We start from the raw sequence: 14,162 nt of genomic DNA, 5'->3' as shown, positions 1-14,162 counted from the left end.
ACCCTTCCATACCACGTGCTGCCAGACATCCGCTAACTCCCGCTGACCTAGTTCACGTCACTGCCCCCCACGCTCCCCCAGCGACTGACTTGCCTCTGCCTGCTGACTGGGCGACCATTTCTCCCCCTCCCCAAGCCCGAGGGCCCTGCCCACCTGCAGAACACCAGTCCTGCTGACGGCCCCGGGACGCTTCCCCACAGGGCGGTGTCTTCTCTGCCTGCACTTGACCCAGCCCTCCCCTGCTGCTGTCCCTCTCCATGCACTCAGTGACACTTTGTTGTGCCTCCTCAGTCACCCACTTTTATCCCTTTGTATTAGCCAATCATTTTTCACTCGCACGGGCCCTACTTCCACCGTGAGACTCAATTCCTTGAGGGAGAAGCTCACCTGTGCCGTGGATTTCCTCTTTACCACCTGTCCTTGTGCTCAGCCCACTGTGAGCTTTCAGTCAATGAGGATGTTTGTGTATGGGACACACCCACGTATGCACATTCACAAGCCACACACACACACAGCTGCACATTCTCACACCCCCATATTCAACTCATCATCAACTTCCTTTAACACCTGAAAAGACAGCCACCTCTGTGAGTGCCGTGCCCACAAATGACAATTTTGGCATCCATATCCTCCCTGTCCCAACGCCGAGGGCAGGGAGGGAGGCGGGGATCGTGCGGCCGGGCAGGACCACTTGCATCCAGCCTCTCTACCAGCCTGCCCTGCCTCTCCCTGGCCTTCCCCTCACCCAGCTGCTGGACCCTGTGGAGCGGGCAGGACCACAGCCATTGCTCCCACCAGGTGAATGAGGACACTGAAGCCCGGAACAGTGATGACTTGATCTAGTCAGGAGCCACAGTTAAGAGCAAATTACCTTTCTTCTGACTTCCGGGGCAAAGCTCTTTGCTCCTGTTGCCCACTCACCCACATTCCCTCTCCCCTCACCCAGACCACCAGACTTCTGGGCCCTGGCATGGGGACAAAGAAGGAGCAAGTCCATCCTGAAGCCCTGCATGTCCTTGGCTAGCAGCCACAGCCACCCGAGACAGACCCCCAGGCCCCTTCCCTGGAGAAGGCTATAGCCACACCCTGGATGGAGACAGATGAGCCCAGAGGCCAGATCACTCCTGGCGAGCTGTGGTCTGCATCATGACACACCTCAGCCACCTGGCCTAGGGGTGTCACGAGCCAGCCTTACGGCCCCAAGCTCCTCTCACTAGTGAGCTGGGGAAATCCCCTCTCTGCGCCACAAGATGACGTGCCTCAGCTTGTTCCAGAAGCCTCTCCAAGGTGGTGAGCCCAGGATGGTGCCACAGCTCCAGGGGAGCTAACAGGCCACACCAGTCTCAGTCACCGCCTCACTGGGGCGGCCTTGGAGGCCTGCAGAGAGACTGCTCCTTGCAAAATGGGATGGGAGGGGCAGAGAAGTGTCCTTGGGTCTGGGCCAGGTGGCCATAACCCACTCCCCAGCAGCACAGACACCTGAATTGAGCAGCTCCTGGGTGAGCCACACACCCACAGGGGTCAGAGAGGAGAGACAGGCTGAGACTTGGCACACAGTGGGGTTTAAGGCTTGCCTGTGGCCTCTAGAGGCCTGAGGGGCACCATGGGTGATTGAGACAATGGGCGTCATGGGGAAATGTTTGAAAGCACAGGCCAAGGGTGAGAAGGCAGCAGAACTCCCAGCAGTGTCAGCAGGAGGAGGCATTGATGTGGAGGGACAGAGGCTGGGAGAAAATCCTGTCGGGCCTGGTGGCAGTGAGGAAAAAGTACACCGTGGAGGCAAAGATGGAAGGAAGGGGGCCCCCACCTGTAAACCAGCCCCAAACACACACACAGACACACACAAACACACACAGCCCACTGCAAAACAGCCCCTACCCCCTGCCATGACCTCCCATGGTGGTTCACCTGGCCAGACCCTAGAACCACCACCCCCCCACCCCGGGCCCAGCCCCTGAGTCACTGTGTGGGCTTGTGTGAGGCAGCCCTCTTCTGCCTCCGAAGAGCCCCACCCACCTGGCAGAATGGGGAGGACTGGGGGCTTGGCAGCGGACCAGATGGGGCCATCCTGGGCAACTCTCAGACAGGCACCCTGGCTAGGAACTGCCTGCAACCTCCACAGGCCGCAGGAAGCACGCCCCAGTCAAGCCAAGCATCAACCATCCAAAGCAGTATTGAACGGATCATCGGGAAACCACAGATCATCCCCCAATTCCACCCCGAACTCCAGCCTGCCGCCAGCAGCAAATACTGGAATTGATCACTGGAAGCTCAGATCAACAGCTTGGAGCCTCCTCTCTCGCTCCCTTCCCCACCCCCACCTCCATCCCCACCCCCGGCCCCAGGAGGGAGGGAGGCATCCTGGGTGATCCATTTACTGGGTAATTAGGAATTCCACTCTCCAATCCTCCTGAGTGCTCCAGAGGAGCTGGGTAACCCCTGCCCACGTTGGAACCCACCCCCCGCCACCCCGAGCATCCCCACCCTCTCACTCCTGCCAAAGTCGAAGTGGTCCCCTCCGCCCCGAGCCTCTCAAGCCAGCAGGATCAGCCACTCAGCAAATATTCTCCAGGAGTAATTGGATGTGATGGAACGAGGGCTTTTCAGCTCCTGAGTGGAAGTCTCGGAATGTCATTTAATGGCACAAAACATAAGAGGCCCAGGCCTCCCGCCTACCAGCACCAGGACGTCATTAATCTCGGTGGAAGGACATCAGTGCCTCTGTCACCGCAACCGGCCCCTGCAAAGCGCCAGACAAATTACAGACCTGAGCCGGGCGCTCGATGGGGCGGTCAGTAGGCTGCCGTTCAACTTTTGTTTTTTCTTCAGGGCCACTGTCCCCTGACAAGAAGCAACGGTGCCCCTAGGAAAAGGGGTGGGGGACGGGGAGACAAGGAAGGGGTGGCCGCCTTGGTTAGACACAACTCACCCACCCTGGGGGACAGGGCGGCTCCTCACCAGCAGAGGCTCAAGCAGCTCAACTCACACAACGGGTCAGAGGAGGCCGCCCCCAACTCTCAGGACCCGCCCCCCAGCTGTTCTCCAGCCTGCCTGAATGGAGGCCTCCCTCCCAGTGGGGGCTTCCCAGCCCCCACTTCCTGGGCTGAGAGGGAAACACTTGAGGGCCTGCTGAGGACCCAATGGCAAATCAGTTGGGAATGTCTCTTGGCTAGAGCAAGGACACACAGGGAACACTGTGTCCTGTGCCGTTGGGAACTCTTTTGTTTTTTTTTTTTAAGATTTTATTTATTTGACAGAGAGAGACACAGCAAGAGAGGGAACACAAGCAGGGAGAGTGGGAGAGGGAGAAGGAGGCTTCCCGCTGAGCAGGGAACCTGATGCGGGGCTTGATCCCAGGACCCCGGGATCATGACCCGAGCCGAAGGCAGACGCTTAACCATCTGAGCCACCCAGGCGCCCCTACCGTTGGGAAGTCTTAAGAGTGGTCCTGCTAAAGAGGACAGGCGCGATGCTAGGGATGGGACCCCATCTGCCAGGAGCTGCAAAGTTGTGCTGCTGGCCAAGATCACTCTGCGAAGACCTAGCTTGTTACTAGTCCAGTGTTCATTACCTTGTATTATCAACCTGTTGAGGGCGGGAGTAGGGCCTCGGTGCAAGCAAACCCCCCATGCCCAGCAGACAGGAGGTGGGCTGTCAGCCTGCCCTCAGCCCAGAGCTTGCCCATTCCAGCAGAGGAGCTGTCCACCCCATCCTCACGAGGCCTCCAAGGGCGAGAGGCTGGACCAGGAGACTATTTCTCAGTCCTGGGATGCCTGTTTAACCCTGATAGGCCCACCAGGCCTGTCCAGGCCCATGTGATGAACCACGCCCAAACAGTGCTAAACCAGCCCCACAGGCTGGGGAAGCCGGGGGCAAAGAGTGACTGGCAAGACCTGCCCCAGGGCGATTCCTGAACATGCTAGCCATTGCAGCCCCTGGGACTCAAGTTCGGCGGATGAGTTGCTGAAATCTTGGAGCCCCGCTCCCAACTGTTGAAGTCACTGTCTAGGGGAGATCAGGCACACACAAACCCCTGACGGCTTTAGGTAAGCTTGCCCAGCCCTCCCCTTGGCCCATTTCTGGAACATCTCTCACATCTAATATCCTTCATCGCCAACATCTTCCCTGTTGGCACCAACCAATAGGTGAGAGACTGGCCTCTAGGCGCAGCGGCGGCATAAGGCTTCGCGGGATGGGAACGGTGCCCCCTCGGGTTGTGCAGGGAACAAGCGGCACGTCAGATACGGCGGCCCGCCCTGAGGACACAGGCCTCCGTGTTCTAGCCACTGTGCGGCTCAGGAAACAGGCTCCGACCCCCTCCTCCTCTCTCCCTCCAGAGGCATTAGCAGGGCACTCACTACCCCTGCCTGGGCCTAGGAAGAGCCCATCCTGGGTGGGCCCAAGGGTCCAAGGGGAGGGGCCCGTGCACAGCCAGCAGCAGCACCCTCTCTGCAGCTCCAGGACGGGACAGAGCAGTGCCACACAGGAGGGGACTTTCCTCCACAGGGTGACCACGAAGCCGCAGCCTCCCAGCTCCCCATCTCTCCCCACACACACACCCCTGAGGGTCTGACTCACCCCTCTTCCTTCTAGAACTTGCAGAGGGTCAGTTCCTCTTGCCCTTTGTGGCAGGAAACGGGGGTGTGAGGAGTCACGGCCAAGCCAGGGGAGGAGACAGCGGGAGGCTAGCAGCCAGCGCGCTGTACCCACTCTCCTGAGGGACACAGGGGCTGGTTTGAGGAGCTGCCCGAGAACCACAGCATCGTCGCAATGTGACCAGGAAGGAGCTGGGAAGCTCCAAGGGCATTCCAAGCTCCATCAAGAGAAGCGCTCTGAGCTCGGGGAGGGCAAAGTCTGCAAGATCTCCCTCAGGGTACAGGGGATTTCTTTCCACCAACTTGCCCTGATCTCGTGATGAGAGTTTCAATTCCCTCCTGGCCGCCAAGGTTTCTTCCTGCCCTAGTCAGTGGGGAAGGCCCCTTTGTCCCCAGGCCTGTCACACACCAGTTCACCCATGAGCCCTTTTCCTGGCTTGCACACACGCGCGTGCGCACACACACACGTACAAACATACACACATGCACACACTTTCCCAGGATCATGATACCATAGTTCTTTTCCAGCCAGCCAGGCTTTCTGGGTGTGAAGGCCGCGCCAGACCAGTGCCTCCCTGCCTCCCCTCCCAGTGGAGGACCCCACCGCACTCAGTGGCCCACCTGTCACCCAGCAGCAGTCTCCCCCCAGCAGCCTCCTCCCCCCCCAGACAGAGGCTCTCCCAGGGCCCAGCGCCTCTGTCCCTAATCTGAGCATGCAGTCACCAGATCAGACCTGCGGGAACCTGAAGAGGCCCTTTCCTCCATCCCTGCCCCTAAGAAGCATCCTCACCAGAACCCCATCTTGTGCCCCATCCTCCCATCTGTGCACTGGGAATAAAAATAGTCTCCCCTGGTGAGGATTAAGTGTATGAATAAGCATGGAGTTCCTGGCACATAGGAAGCACTATATAGATGTTATTATTATTATTATTATTATTTGCATTATCATTATTATTGTCTTGTTTCTTTGGATTAAAACATTTTTGTTTTCCTTGAAAACATCTTGGAAGTGCAAACAGCCCGGCGGTGGGGGGGGGGGGGAGGATGATAAGTGGAGTAAGAGCACCTCGGGGGACTTCTGTCTTCCTTGTTGAAAAGGGTAGCGGGTGCAGACAGGACCACAGGCCTAGAAAGGGGAGCTCTAAGAGGAAGGCAAGGCTGCCAGCTGTCGTCCTGCTCTCTCTGTGCCTTAGAGATTACTCTTTTCCGCCGGGCCAGGGCCCATCAGTCACTGCCTAGCTCTGCTCCGGGCAAGGTCTTCCCCGATCACTCCGTCCACCCGGGGAAGGTGGGTAGATTTAGCCAAAAAGAAAAAGAAAAAAAATACAGGATGCTGAGTTAAATTTGAATTTCAGACAAACAAGGAATGAATTTTTAAGTATGCTTCATGCAATGCTTGGGACAGACTTACAAATTATTTGTTGTTTATCTCAAATTCAAGTTAAGCTGGGCATCCTGGATTGTAGCTGGCAATCATGCGCAGAGGGTGCTGGAGGCCCAGGGTTTGGGAAACAAGAGCGTGGGAATACACTTGTGACCACTTCCCTCAGCTTCTCCCCAGTGCCCCGGGCTGCGCCCTTCTTGCCCTGCTGCCAGGCCTGTCCACACTTGCCCCAGAAGAGGCACCTCCCCCCACACCCCTGTGCTTTCTCCCCTGGAGGAGCACCTGGGCACCAACCGGGGACTTCTCACCCATACTCTGCTCCTGCAGGATCCAGGTGCTTAGGAGCAGGGAGAAGCCTAGCCATATGCCCTGCCCCTCAGCCTCTGCCACAGCTGGGGTTCTGGGGAGGAGACTGGAAGAAGGACATGGACACTTGGCCAGTCTCAGCCCCAGCAGCTGGGGTGACCTGGTGTGAAGGAAAGAAGCATTAAGGCCTCAGTCATGGGGTCAGGAGAGCCTGTGGAAAAAGAGGGGTGGGTGGAGGAAGCGGGCAGCCCACCCGACAGGGCACTTCCTTCCTGCGTGTGAGTGAGGAGTCAGAGTTATGCCAAATAAAGGGCCCTGGGGAAGGAGACCAAAGGCAGGCCTTGACCCAGTCCAGACTCAGTCCCCGTTGTTCCCTGGGGAGCAGCCTCTTTCCAGACACTCTGCTAACATCCAGCGAGGACCCAGAAGGCGGCCCCAGGCACTCTGACACCCTCAGCCCAATGACCAAGGTCCTCACTTGCTGTCTCCACTTCCCCAGAGCTGGCCTCCCTGTCAGTCCCTGCCAGCTCCCAGTCCATGGTTGTCCCTCACTGCCTTCCTCTGGTCTGTTTGTCCTTCCAGGCTCTTGGAAAATGGACAGATTCCTGAACCGCTTCCACCTGAGCGAACCTGAAGCAAGCACCCAATTCATGACCCAAAATTACCAGGACTCACCCAATTACCAGACCCCCGGAGCTGGAAACAGTGAGCCGAAGGATAAATCCAAGTAGAGATAACTGCCTGCCAGACATCAGGCTTCACGCTGCGGGGGTGTGTGTCCACAGTGCCCACCAGCGACGGTCTGGGTATGGCACCCCCGCTGGGTATGGAACCCCTTCTCTTCCAAATTAAAAAAAAAATCATCCAGGGCTTACTGGTTAGATGTGTTGTTTCCTAACCTGTCGTCTTTCAAAAACTAAGAAGAAGAAATCAATCACCGTCCAGCACTGGGACCTGGGGCTTTCCTGTAAACGCAAGTGTGTGTATGTTGTGGCGGGGGGAGGAGGGGGTGCTGGGAGAGATGGATAGGCAGGAGGTGAGGGTCCCTAGGCCTCAACTGTCACTGAGGCACTGTGGCCCTGAGTAAATCACAAGTCCTCTCTAAAGTTCTGCTCCCTCAGTTGTGAAATCAAGGTAGGAAGGAGACTTGGGGCAGTTGGTTTATCACCATGGTCCCTTCCAACTCTGACATTCAGCATCATTTGTTCGGCAAATATTGTCAGCACCTGGTATGGGCCTGACTTTTTTTTTTTTTTAAGATTTTATTTATTTATTTGTCAGAGACAGCGAGCACAAGCAGCAGGAATGGCAGGCAGAGGGAGAGGGAGAAGCAGGCTCCCCACTGAGCAGGGAGCCCGATGCGGGACTCGATCCCAGGACCCTGGGATCATGACCTGAGCCGAAGGCAGACGTTTAACTGACTGAGCCACCCAGGCGTCCCTGTGCCTGACCTTCTGCTAGGTGCTGGGGATACATATGTGAACAGGGCAGACAAAACCTAAGGCTTGCTTCATGGAGCTTACAGTCCAGGATGCGGGGAAACGTTCATCAGATGACCACAGGCAAATGACAACAGATGTGGCGCATGCTGTGAGGGTGTAAGGAGACCTGCTCTGTGGAGGAGTGGCACAGTAAAGGTCCAAGCGAGGCCTCTCTGGGGAAGTGCTGTTTAACTTCAGGGCTGAAAAGTGTGGTAGGGGTTAACGGTGAATGGGGCTGGGGGTTGGAGCCCATGCCAAAGAGAGGGAACACCACCTCCGAGCTCCCGGGGCTGGCAGGGGCTCGCATGGCAGCTTGTAGGCCAATAGCGTGGCCACCTGGACAGATGCGCAGAGACCAGGCCACGCCAGGCCTTGCAGCCATGCTGAAATTTTGGATTGTACCCTGAAAGCAGTGGAAACCATTGGATAATAAATAGATTGGAGGGGAAGAAAGGGTACAATCTGATTTATGCTTTTAGAAAACTATGAAGGAACTCCTTGGTGTCTGCGAGGCGAGGATTTTCGGCGCCTAACTCCCCTGGATGTCCTCTGAAGGTCACTTGGCTTTCCCACCCAAGGCCCCCTTGGAGGTACCTCTTTTGCTACGGTCTCATTCACGTACTGCACTCTGGTTCCTTGACGACCCCCCCACCCCAGCTCCAGTCCTCTCAGCACTGCCATCCTCTCCCCAGCACCCCCCACTCAGTTTCCCTCCAAGAGTTAATAACCCCCCTCTCCTTGGCCAGAATACAGCAGTGTTGGTGACTCATGAGTACACAGTGCCTTGAGATTCCCCAGATGAAAGAGCAGGCTGCAGCTGGGCGCAGGGTTATTACCTTCTCAGAGCCATGCCCCACACTAGTTGGAAGGCAGAGGGGCCCTGGCCAACCGCTCAGCCCAGCTGAGCATATCTTCACTAGTTGGAAGACACGAGTGGTGGGGATCTGAAGAACGCGATGAGGTGGGAGACTGAGTCTGTGAAGGGAATTGGACAACGCTTCCCCGCCTCCCCGCCCCCACGTTGATAGACTTAGCTCCCCCGCCAGGTGGTGGACACTAACTTCTTGTTCTGTAGAAGGGCCTTTGATGCCGGCCCAGGTAGGAACTCCTCACTCTCTTCTACCCACCAGGCAAGCTTGTCAGCAGGGCTAAAAGGAGAAGCAAAAGGAAGTGTCCATTTGCAATGTCACGGAAGGCAGCCTCAGAAGGGACATTCTGGGTATGTGTGAACCTCACACCCCTGGGCCTTTCTCCCTGCAGCCCCCACCCCACCAGGCCCGGAGTGTAATTGGCAGCTCCGGTTAGTGCCCAAGGCCGGGATAAAGAGCAGGTCAGCTTACTCGAGCAGCCCCAAATCGAGACACATCCTCCCCTCTTCTGCTTTTAATTCCTTGTGGCTAGCATGTTTATTTTGGGTGAGGAAAAAAAATCGGATGTTTATCCTTCGAGGAAATTATCGGCTTGCTTTCCTTCCTCCCCCCCCTCCTCTTTTCTTTTCTCCTGGTGTTTTGGGCTTTGAGTTCAGCTGCAGGAGAGACCCCCACCCTCCTGGCCCCAAAACGTGAAAAAAGAACAAAGCTGGCCCAGGCTCGAGGCTGAAGCCAGCCCTGCCAGATAGTCCTCAAAGCCACAGAGGAGGAGGTCCAGTGCCAGGAAAGGAAGGCATGAGGGCCAGGGATACCTTGGGAAATCCATCCTTGACTCTGCTCTCTGCCCGCACAAGACCCTGGGCCTCTTGCCCCTTTTCTTTTCACTGCCTCCTCCAGGAAGGAACAAAATGAGCACATAGATTGCTTCGAGATCTCTAACAAAGCAGCTAAGAAATGTAGTGAGCCCTTTGCAGGGATCGGAGAGCGCACGTTATCATCATCATGATCAGATGGCGTTTGCTGAGCGCTTTCTGCAGGCCAGGCGCTGCGGTATCTCATGTAACGCACTCCCGCCCTGCTTCCAGGCCCCCGCCAGGGTTCTCTCCGTCACCATCCCAGCAAGCTAATAACGCCAGGGCTGCTGGTCTCATTTTATAGAGGACAAAACTGACATTCCCAGGAGTTAAGGAACCTCCTCCCTGTTCCGTAACGAGTCGTGGTGGCGTCTGCTGTTAACTCTGAGCCTGTCACTCTCAGTACTCGGGGAGACACATTGCTCTTCTTTTACTCCCTGCGCTACAAAAAATAAAGGCCAGACCTTCTATTTATTCAGAAGCCAGGTGGGCCGAGAAGGAAGGCTGGAAGTCCCAGAAGAATTTAAGGGGAGTCTCACCCAGCATCTGCCCTTCCCCCAGCTTCAGCTCTTCTAGACCAAGTGTGATCTGCGGGAGGGCCAGCTCCTGGATACCGCAACAGCCCGGCCCGGCCCCCCCACCGCACCTGCCCAAAGCGGCTACCCCAACAGTTCACCACCCTCAACCCATGGAATCACCCCTCTCCCCAGGAAGTTCACCTGTGTGACGACTGCTCTCAGGGAAGGGAGAGAGGTGGAAAAGGAGGGAAAGAAAGCCATATGCGAAGACTACCTGACCATGACGATGATGATGGTGGTGGTGGGTCCAGGTTACAGCTGAGCAGCTGTGGGCTAGAAAGCGAGCCTAGTAGATGCCTTAAGTGGTGTCGTTTACAAAGCACAACTTTTCTTACTCAGCAGACCCAAATTCACATAGACTCTCTACCATTGATAGCCCCGTGACCTCAGGCAACTTCCTCAACTGTTCTGGACCTGTGTTCCAACTGAAAAAAAAAAAAAAAAAAAAAAAAAACAGTATAATGAGAAAAGCATGGAAATAAGTGCCTTACTTAAAGATCTGTTACACCAGTTAGATGAGAGAGCAGGCGAGGCACCCAGGCGCAGTGCTTGGCATGCAGACTGTTCAGTGAATGCGTGTTTTCCTCTCCTTCCCTGCCTCCACCTCACCTGCTCTGCTCCCCACCTGGGCTGGAGCAAGCAGTGTGGCTTCGGGCAGTGGGAAAGAGCGCCCACCCCAGATGAGAGTCCCTCCCAGGAGTCCCATCAGAGTCTCAGAGGCCCCAGGGAAAGGGCTGGCGGCCAAGGGATCCTCAAGCCCCAGCCCGGCATCCCCCTTCCAAGCTCAGCAAAACATTGGGAGGCTTGGATCAGGGAAGAGAGCCCAGTTCCTAAGCAACTAACAAGCATTTCTCTGTAAAGACAAAGACCCTTCACTCAGAATGCTCCTTCCACCCCCCCCCCACGCCTCTCCAGGTGTCTGATGCACTTTGCAGGAGTGGGGCTAGGGGCTGCCCACCCCCCAACCCGAGATCTAGGGGCCTTTTGCCCCACCCTCCCGGCCACCCTGATATTACCTGTAATTATCCCACAGCACCTTTCATCCTGGTGCTAATTAACTTTCCCATGTCCCCCCCGGAGCTGCTGGGGGACACGGGAGGCATGCATACACACACACGTGCACGCACGCACACGCACACACATACACAGATGCCCATGTTTCCCCCTCAGAGACCCTCACTCCATTTTCAAGACCAGGAAACTAAGGTTACAGAGAGGAGCTGATTCCTTGAGGGTTCCCATCTGCCTCCTCAGTACTTGGAAGGAGAAACCGGAGCTGAATAGGCTGGCTCAGGGAGAGGGAAGGACAGGGTCCCCCTGAGCATCCTGGGGGAAGAGGGACCAGGAAAGAGAAAAACCTCTGGAAAAGACTGAGGAGAACTGTGCCAGGACAGAGGTTTGGCTCTGAGTATCACTTTGGTCCCACCAATTGCCAGCCGTCCTGCTTAACACAAAGAGGACATTTCAAAGGGAAAAAAGGAAATAGTTCAATAAAAAAGGAAAGGAAGAGAAAGAGGCAGAAAGAGAAGGAAATAGAAAAGAAAGGCAGGGCCATCTGGTCTGACGTAGCTAGAAGGACTGCTGGCCGGGAGGGGAGGCCCGATTTTAGTACCTTTCACTGCTGCGTGAGCCTGGACAAGTCAGCTGCCCTCTCTGAGCCTCTCTAAAATAGCTCGGGTCCGGTGTTCTCTGAGGTCCCCTCCAGCTGAATATTCTGCAACTCTATGTGCTTGTTTTGGGGAATGGCAGAGAAAACTGTTACCACTGTCCCTTTGGCTGGGCAGGAGCAGGAGTAGGTTAAGAAAAAGCCACCAGAACACAGTAGAGCCTTGGGGTTGAGAATCCAAAGAGCCAAGTGCATTTGGCTGCAGAAAACCCTACCGGGAGGGCCAAACTAAAAAGAGGTTTGCCGATGTGGGGAGCTGAAGACCTTGGGATTTCAGGAGAACTTGTGCCCAGAAACAACAACCAGCAACAGAGTTCATCCTCCCCAGATCCAGGCTGGAGGAAACCCAATCAGGGAGTCTAGTGGAGAGAAAGTGGAGGAGCACACGGGCCCTGTGTCTGCACCCAGGGATGGAGGGTAGAAATGTGACTGCGGAGCCTCCCGACATGCTCTGAATGAGGACAGGACTCAGAGGCACCCCTTGATTCCTCATGAACTGGGGTCTGCCCCACTGGCAGAAGTCACCTGGGCAGGGAGCAGACAGTTCAAAGGAAAGGGGCTGAGCTTGTCAGAAAGGCAGGCTGAATGGGCTTCCTTCAGGGTCTGGACAGAAGGGCGAGCGTGAGCAGCACCCCAAAGGAGTCCAAACACCCTCTACCCATACCCACACCCCTACACTCTTCCCTCTCACACACTCACACACCCTCACTACTCATTTTCACTCACCCACACATGCTCACACACTCACACTCCCATATATACTCATACTTACCTTCACTCACATACACTCACATATTCACATGCTTACACACTCATTCACACACACACACACACACAGAAGCTTCCCCTGAAGTCCACAAGGAGGCTACACGTACACTTTGAAGTCACCACAAAGCAGCACATCCCTCACAGACATGCTGCGGCGGAAGCCAGCGTATAGTCAGCCAGCCTCCAGCGCAGACGGAGGCTCTGCCGTGTGCAAAGAATGGAAGAAATTACAAAAGAAACCTAGCAGGTCCCTGCTCTCCGGAAGGTGTCCCTCAGGAGTCGTGCGATTGGGAGACCTACGGCTCTCAGCAGCGGTGGTAGGAAGGCCAACGAGGAGGAAAGGGGGAGGCACCGGAGCCCAGGGGAGATGCAGCAGCCGATGGAGGGGCAAGGGGGGCTTGAGGAGAGAGGCCTGACAGGCCTGTGAGGGTCCTAAAGTAAAGGGTAAAGGCGCACATGAAGACCAACTGGCCAGTCCCTGGCCAGTGTCCCCCAGGTACACACTCACACCTGCAGTTCACTAACTTGCCCTCAAACCCTGGCCCACAGACGGACCTTGCGTGCATTTGCCCACAAGGACACGGGTCACCACTGTCCAGAGCTCTCCTGTCTTCCTCCCCCTGCACCCTAAGAACCAGACCAGCCCATCCATAATACACAAACGTGCGTGCACACACGTACACACATCTCTACTATACGCATCCTGCACACACATACTGTAAATACACCAGCCCACACAAAATCACGTGGTGTACGCACCCGCTAGACACCCCAGGGTTTCAACTCTGCCAAGCTCTTTCTAGACATCCATGCAAGCTGTGTGTCCATGCATTGTTCAGCCCGGGCACTAGTGAACATAGGATTTGCATGAACATGCCGTCTCCACATATGCATGCCCACTTTGTTCACAACCTGCATACACACCAGCCCACCGGTGACACAGACACACCATTCTTTGGAGCAGAGTTAGGACCAGACAGGGCCTAACCCCAGATCTCACTCTGCAGTCTCCTGAAGCAGCAAATGGATTTAGGGCAGTAGCTATCGGAGTTGTGTGTGTGAGTGTGTGTGTGTGTGTGTGCGCGCGCGCAAGCAGGTTTAGGGGGTTGGAGAGGGGTAAGAGGGAGGGGTAAGAGGAGGGGAACCAGGCCTTCCCCTGAAGTCCAGAAGGAAGGCACCCAGACACACACCCATCCTCCCAGTGGCCCTACCTCTGAGCCCTCGCCTGCTGCCAGGCCAAGGAAAGGAGAAGCTAAAAGTGGCCAGTCTGAATTGCTAAATTGGTCCTCAGCAGAGAAGGGGAAACGCGTCAGTTCCCTGGGGAAGTGGCCGAGGCCAGGGCGGCCACAGGCCCCTGGTCTTTTACTCCAATGGAAAAAAAAGTTGCTCAAATAGATCTGACGCTTTGTTTTCGAACCTAAAATACCCTGTGGTGGCTGCCGGAAGTGTGACCGCGGGAGGGAAGTGGGGCAAGAAGGGAGGGTTAGTTCGAGTTTCCATTGTGGTGACTTTTTCTTTCGTTTGGGGTCTAGAAGAAGCTCTCTCGCCAATCTGAGAGATGGTTTCTGCAAGAGGGGAGTGCAGCTCTGAGATTCAGGGCCGGGGTACCCACAGCCACAGTCACCCTTGGCCGGCTGCCATTCCTTCCCCTCGAGGCTTCT

At 56.0% G+C, this 14,162-nt stretch overlaps 1 protein-coding gene across 4 annotated transcripts in view; it reads left to right on the top strand.

The window, feature by feature from the left end:
• Positions 1-7,149, top strand: part of PEBP4 (phosphatidylethanolamine binding protein 4) — a 245,632-nt gene extending 238,483 nt beyond the window's left edge. For all 4 annotated transcript variants that reach the window (XM_035022559.1, XM_035022561.1, XM_035022557.1 and 1 more), the window contains exon 7: positions 6,868-7,149. In XM_035022559.1, coding sequence (XP_034878450.1) covers positions 6,868-7,016 — 149 coding nt within the window. In that variant the 3' untranslated portion in view covers positions 7,017-7,149. The remainder of the gene's footprint in view (positions 1-6,867) is intronic.
• Positions 7,150-14,162: the final 7,013 nt, after the last annotated feature.

Source organism: Mirounga leonina, unplaced genomic scaffold (genome assembly GCF_011800145.1).
Source record: "Mirounga leonina isolate KUSES-001 unplaced genomic scaffold, KU_Mleo_1.0 Mir_176, whole genome shotgun sequence".
NCBI classification, from domain to species: domain Eukaryota; kingdom Metazoa; phylum Chordata; class Mammalia; order Carnivora; family Phocidae; genus Mirounga; species Mirounga leonina.
This window is presented reverse-complemented; position numbering and strand designations above follow the sequence as displayed.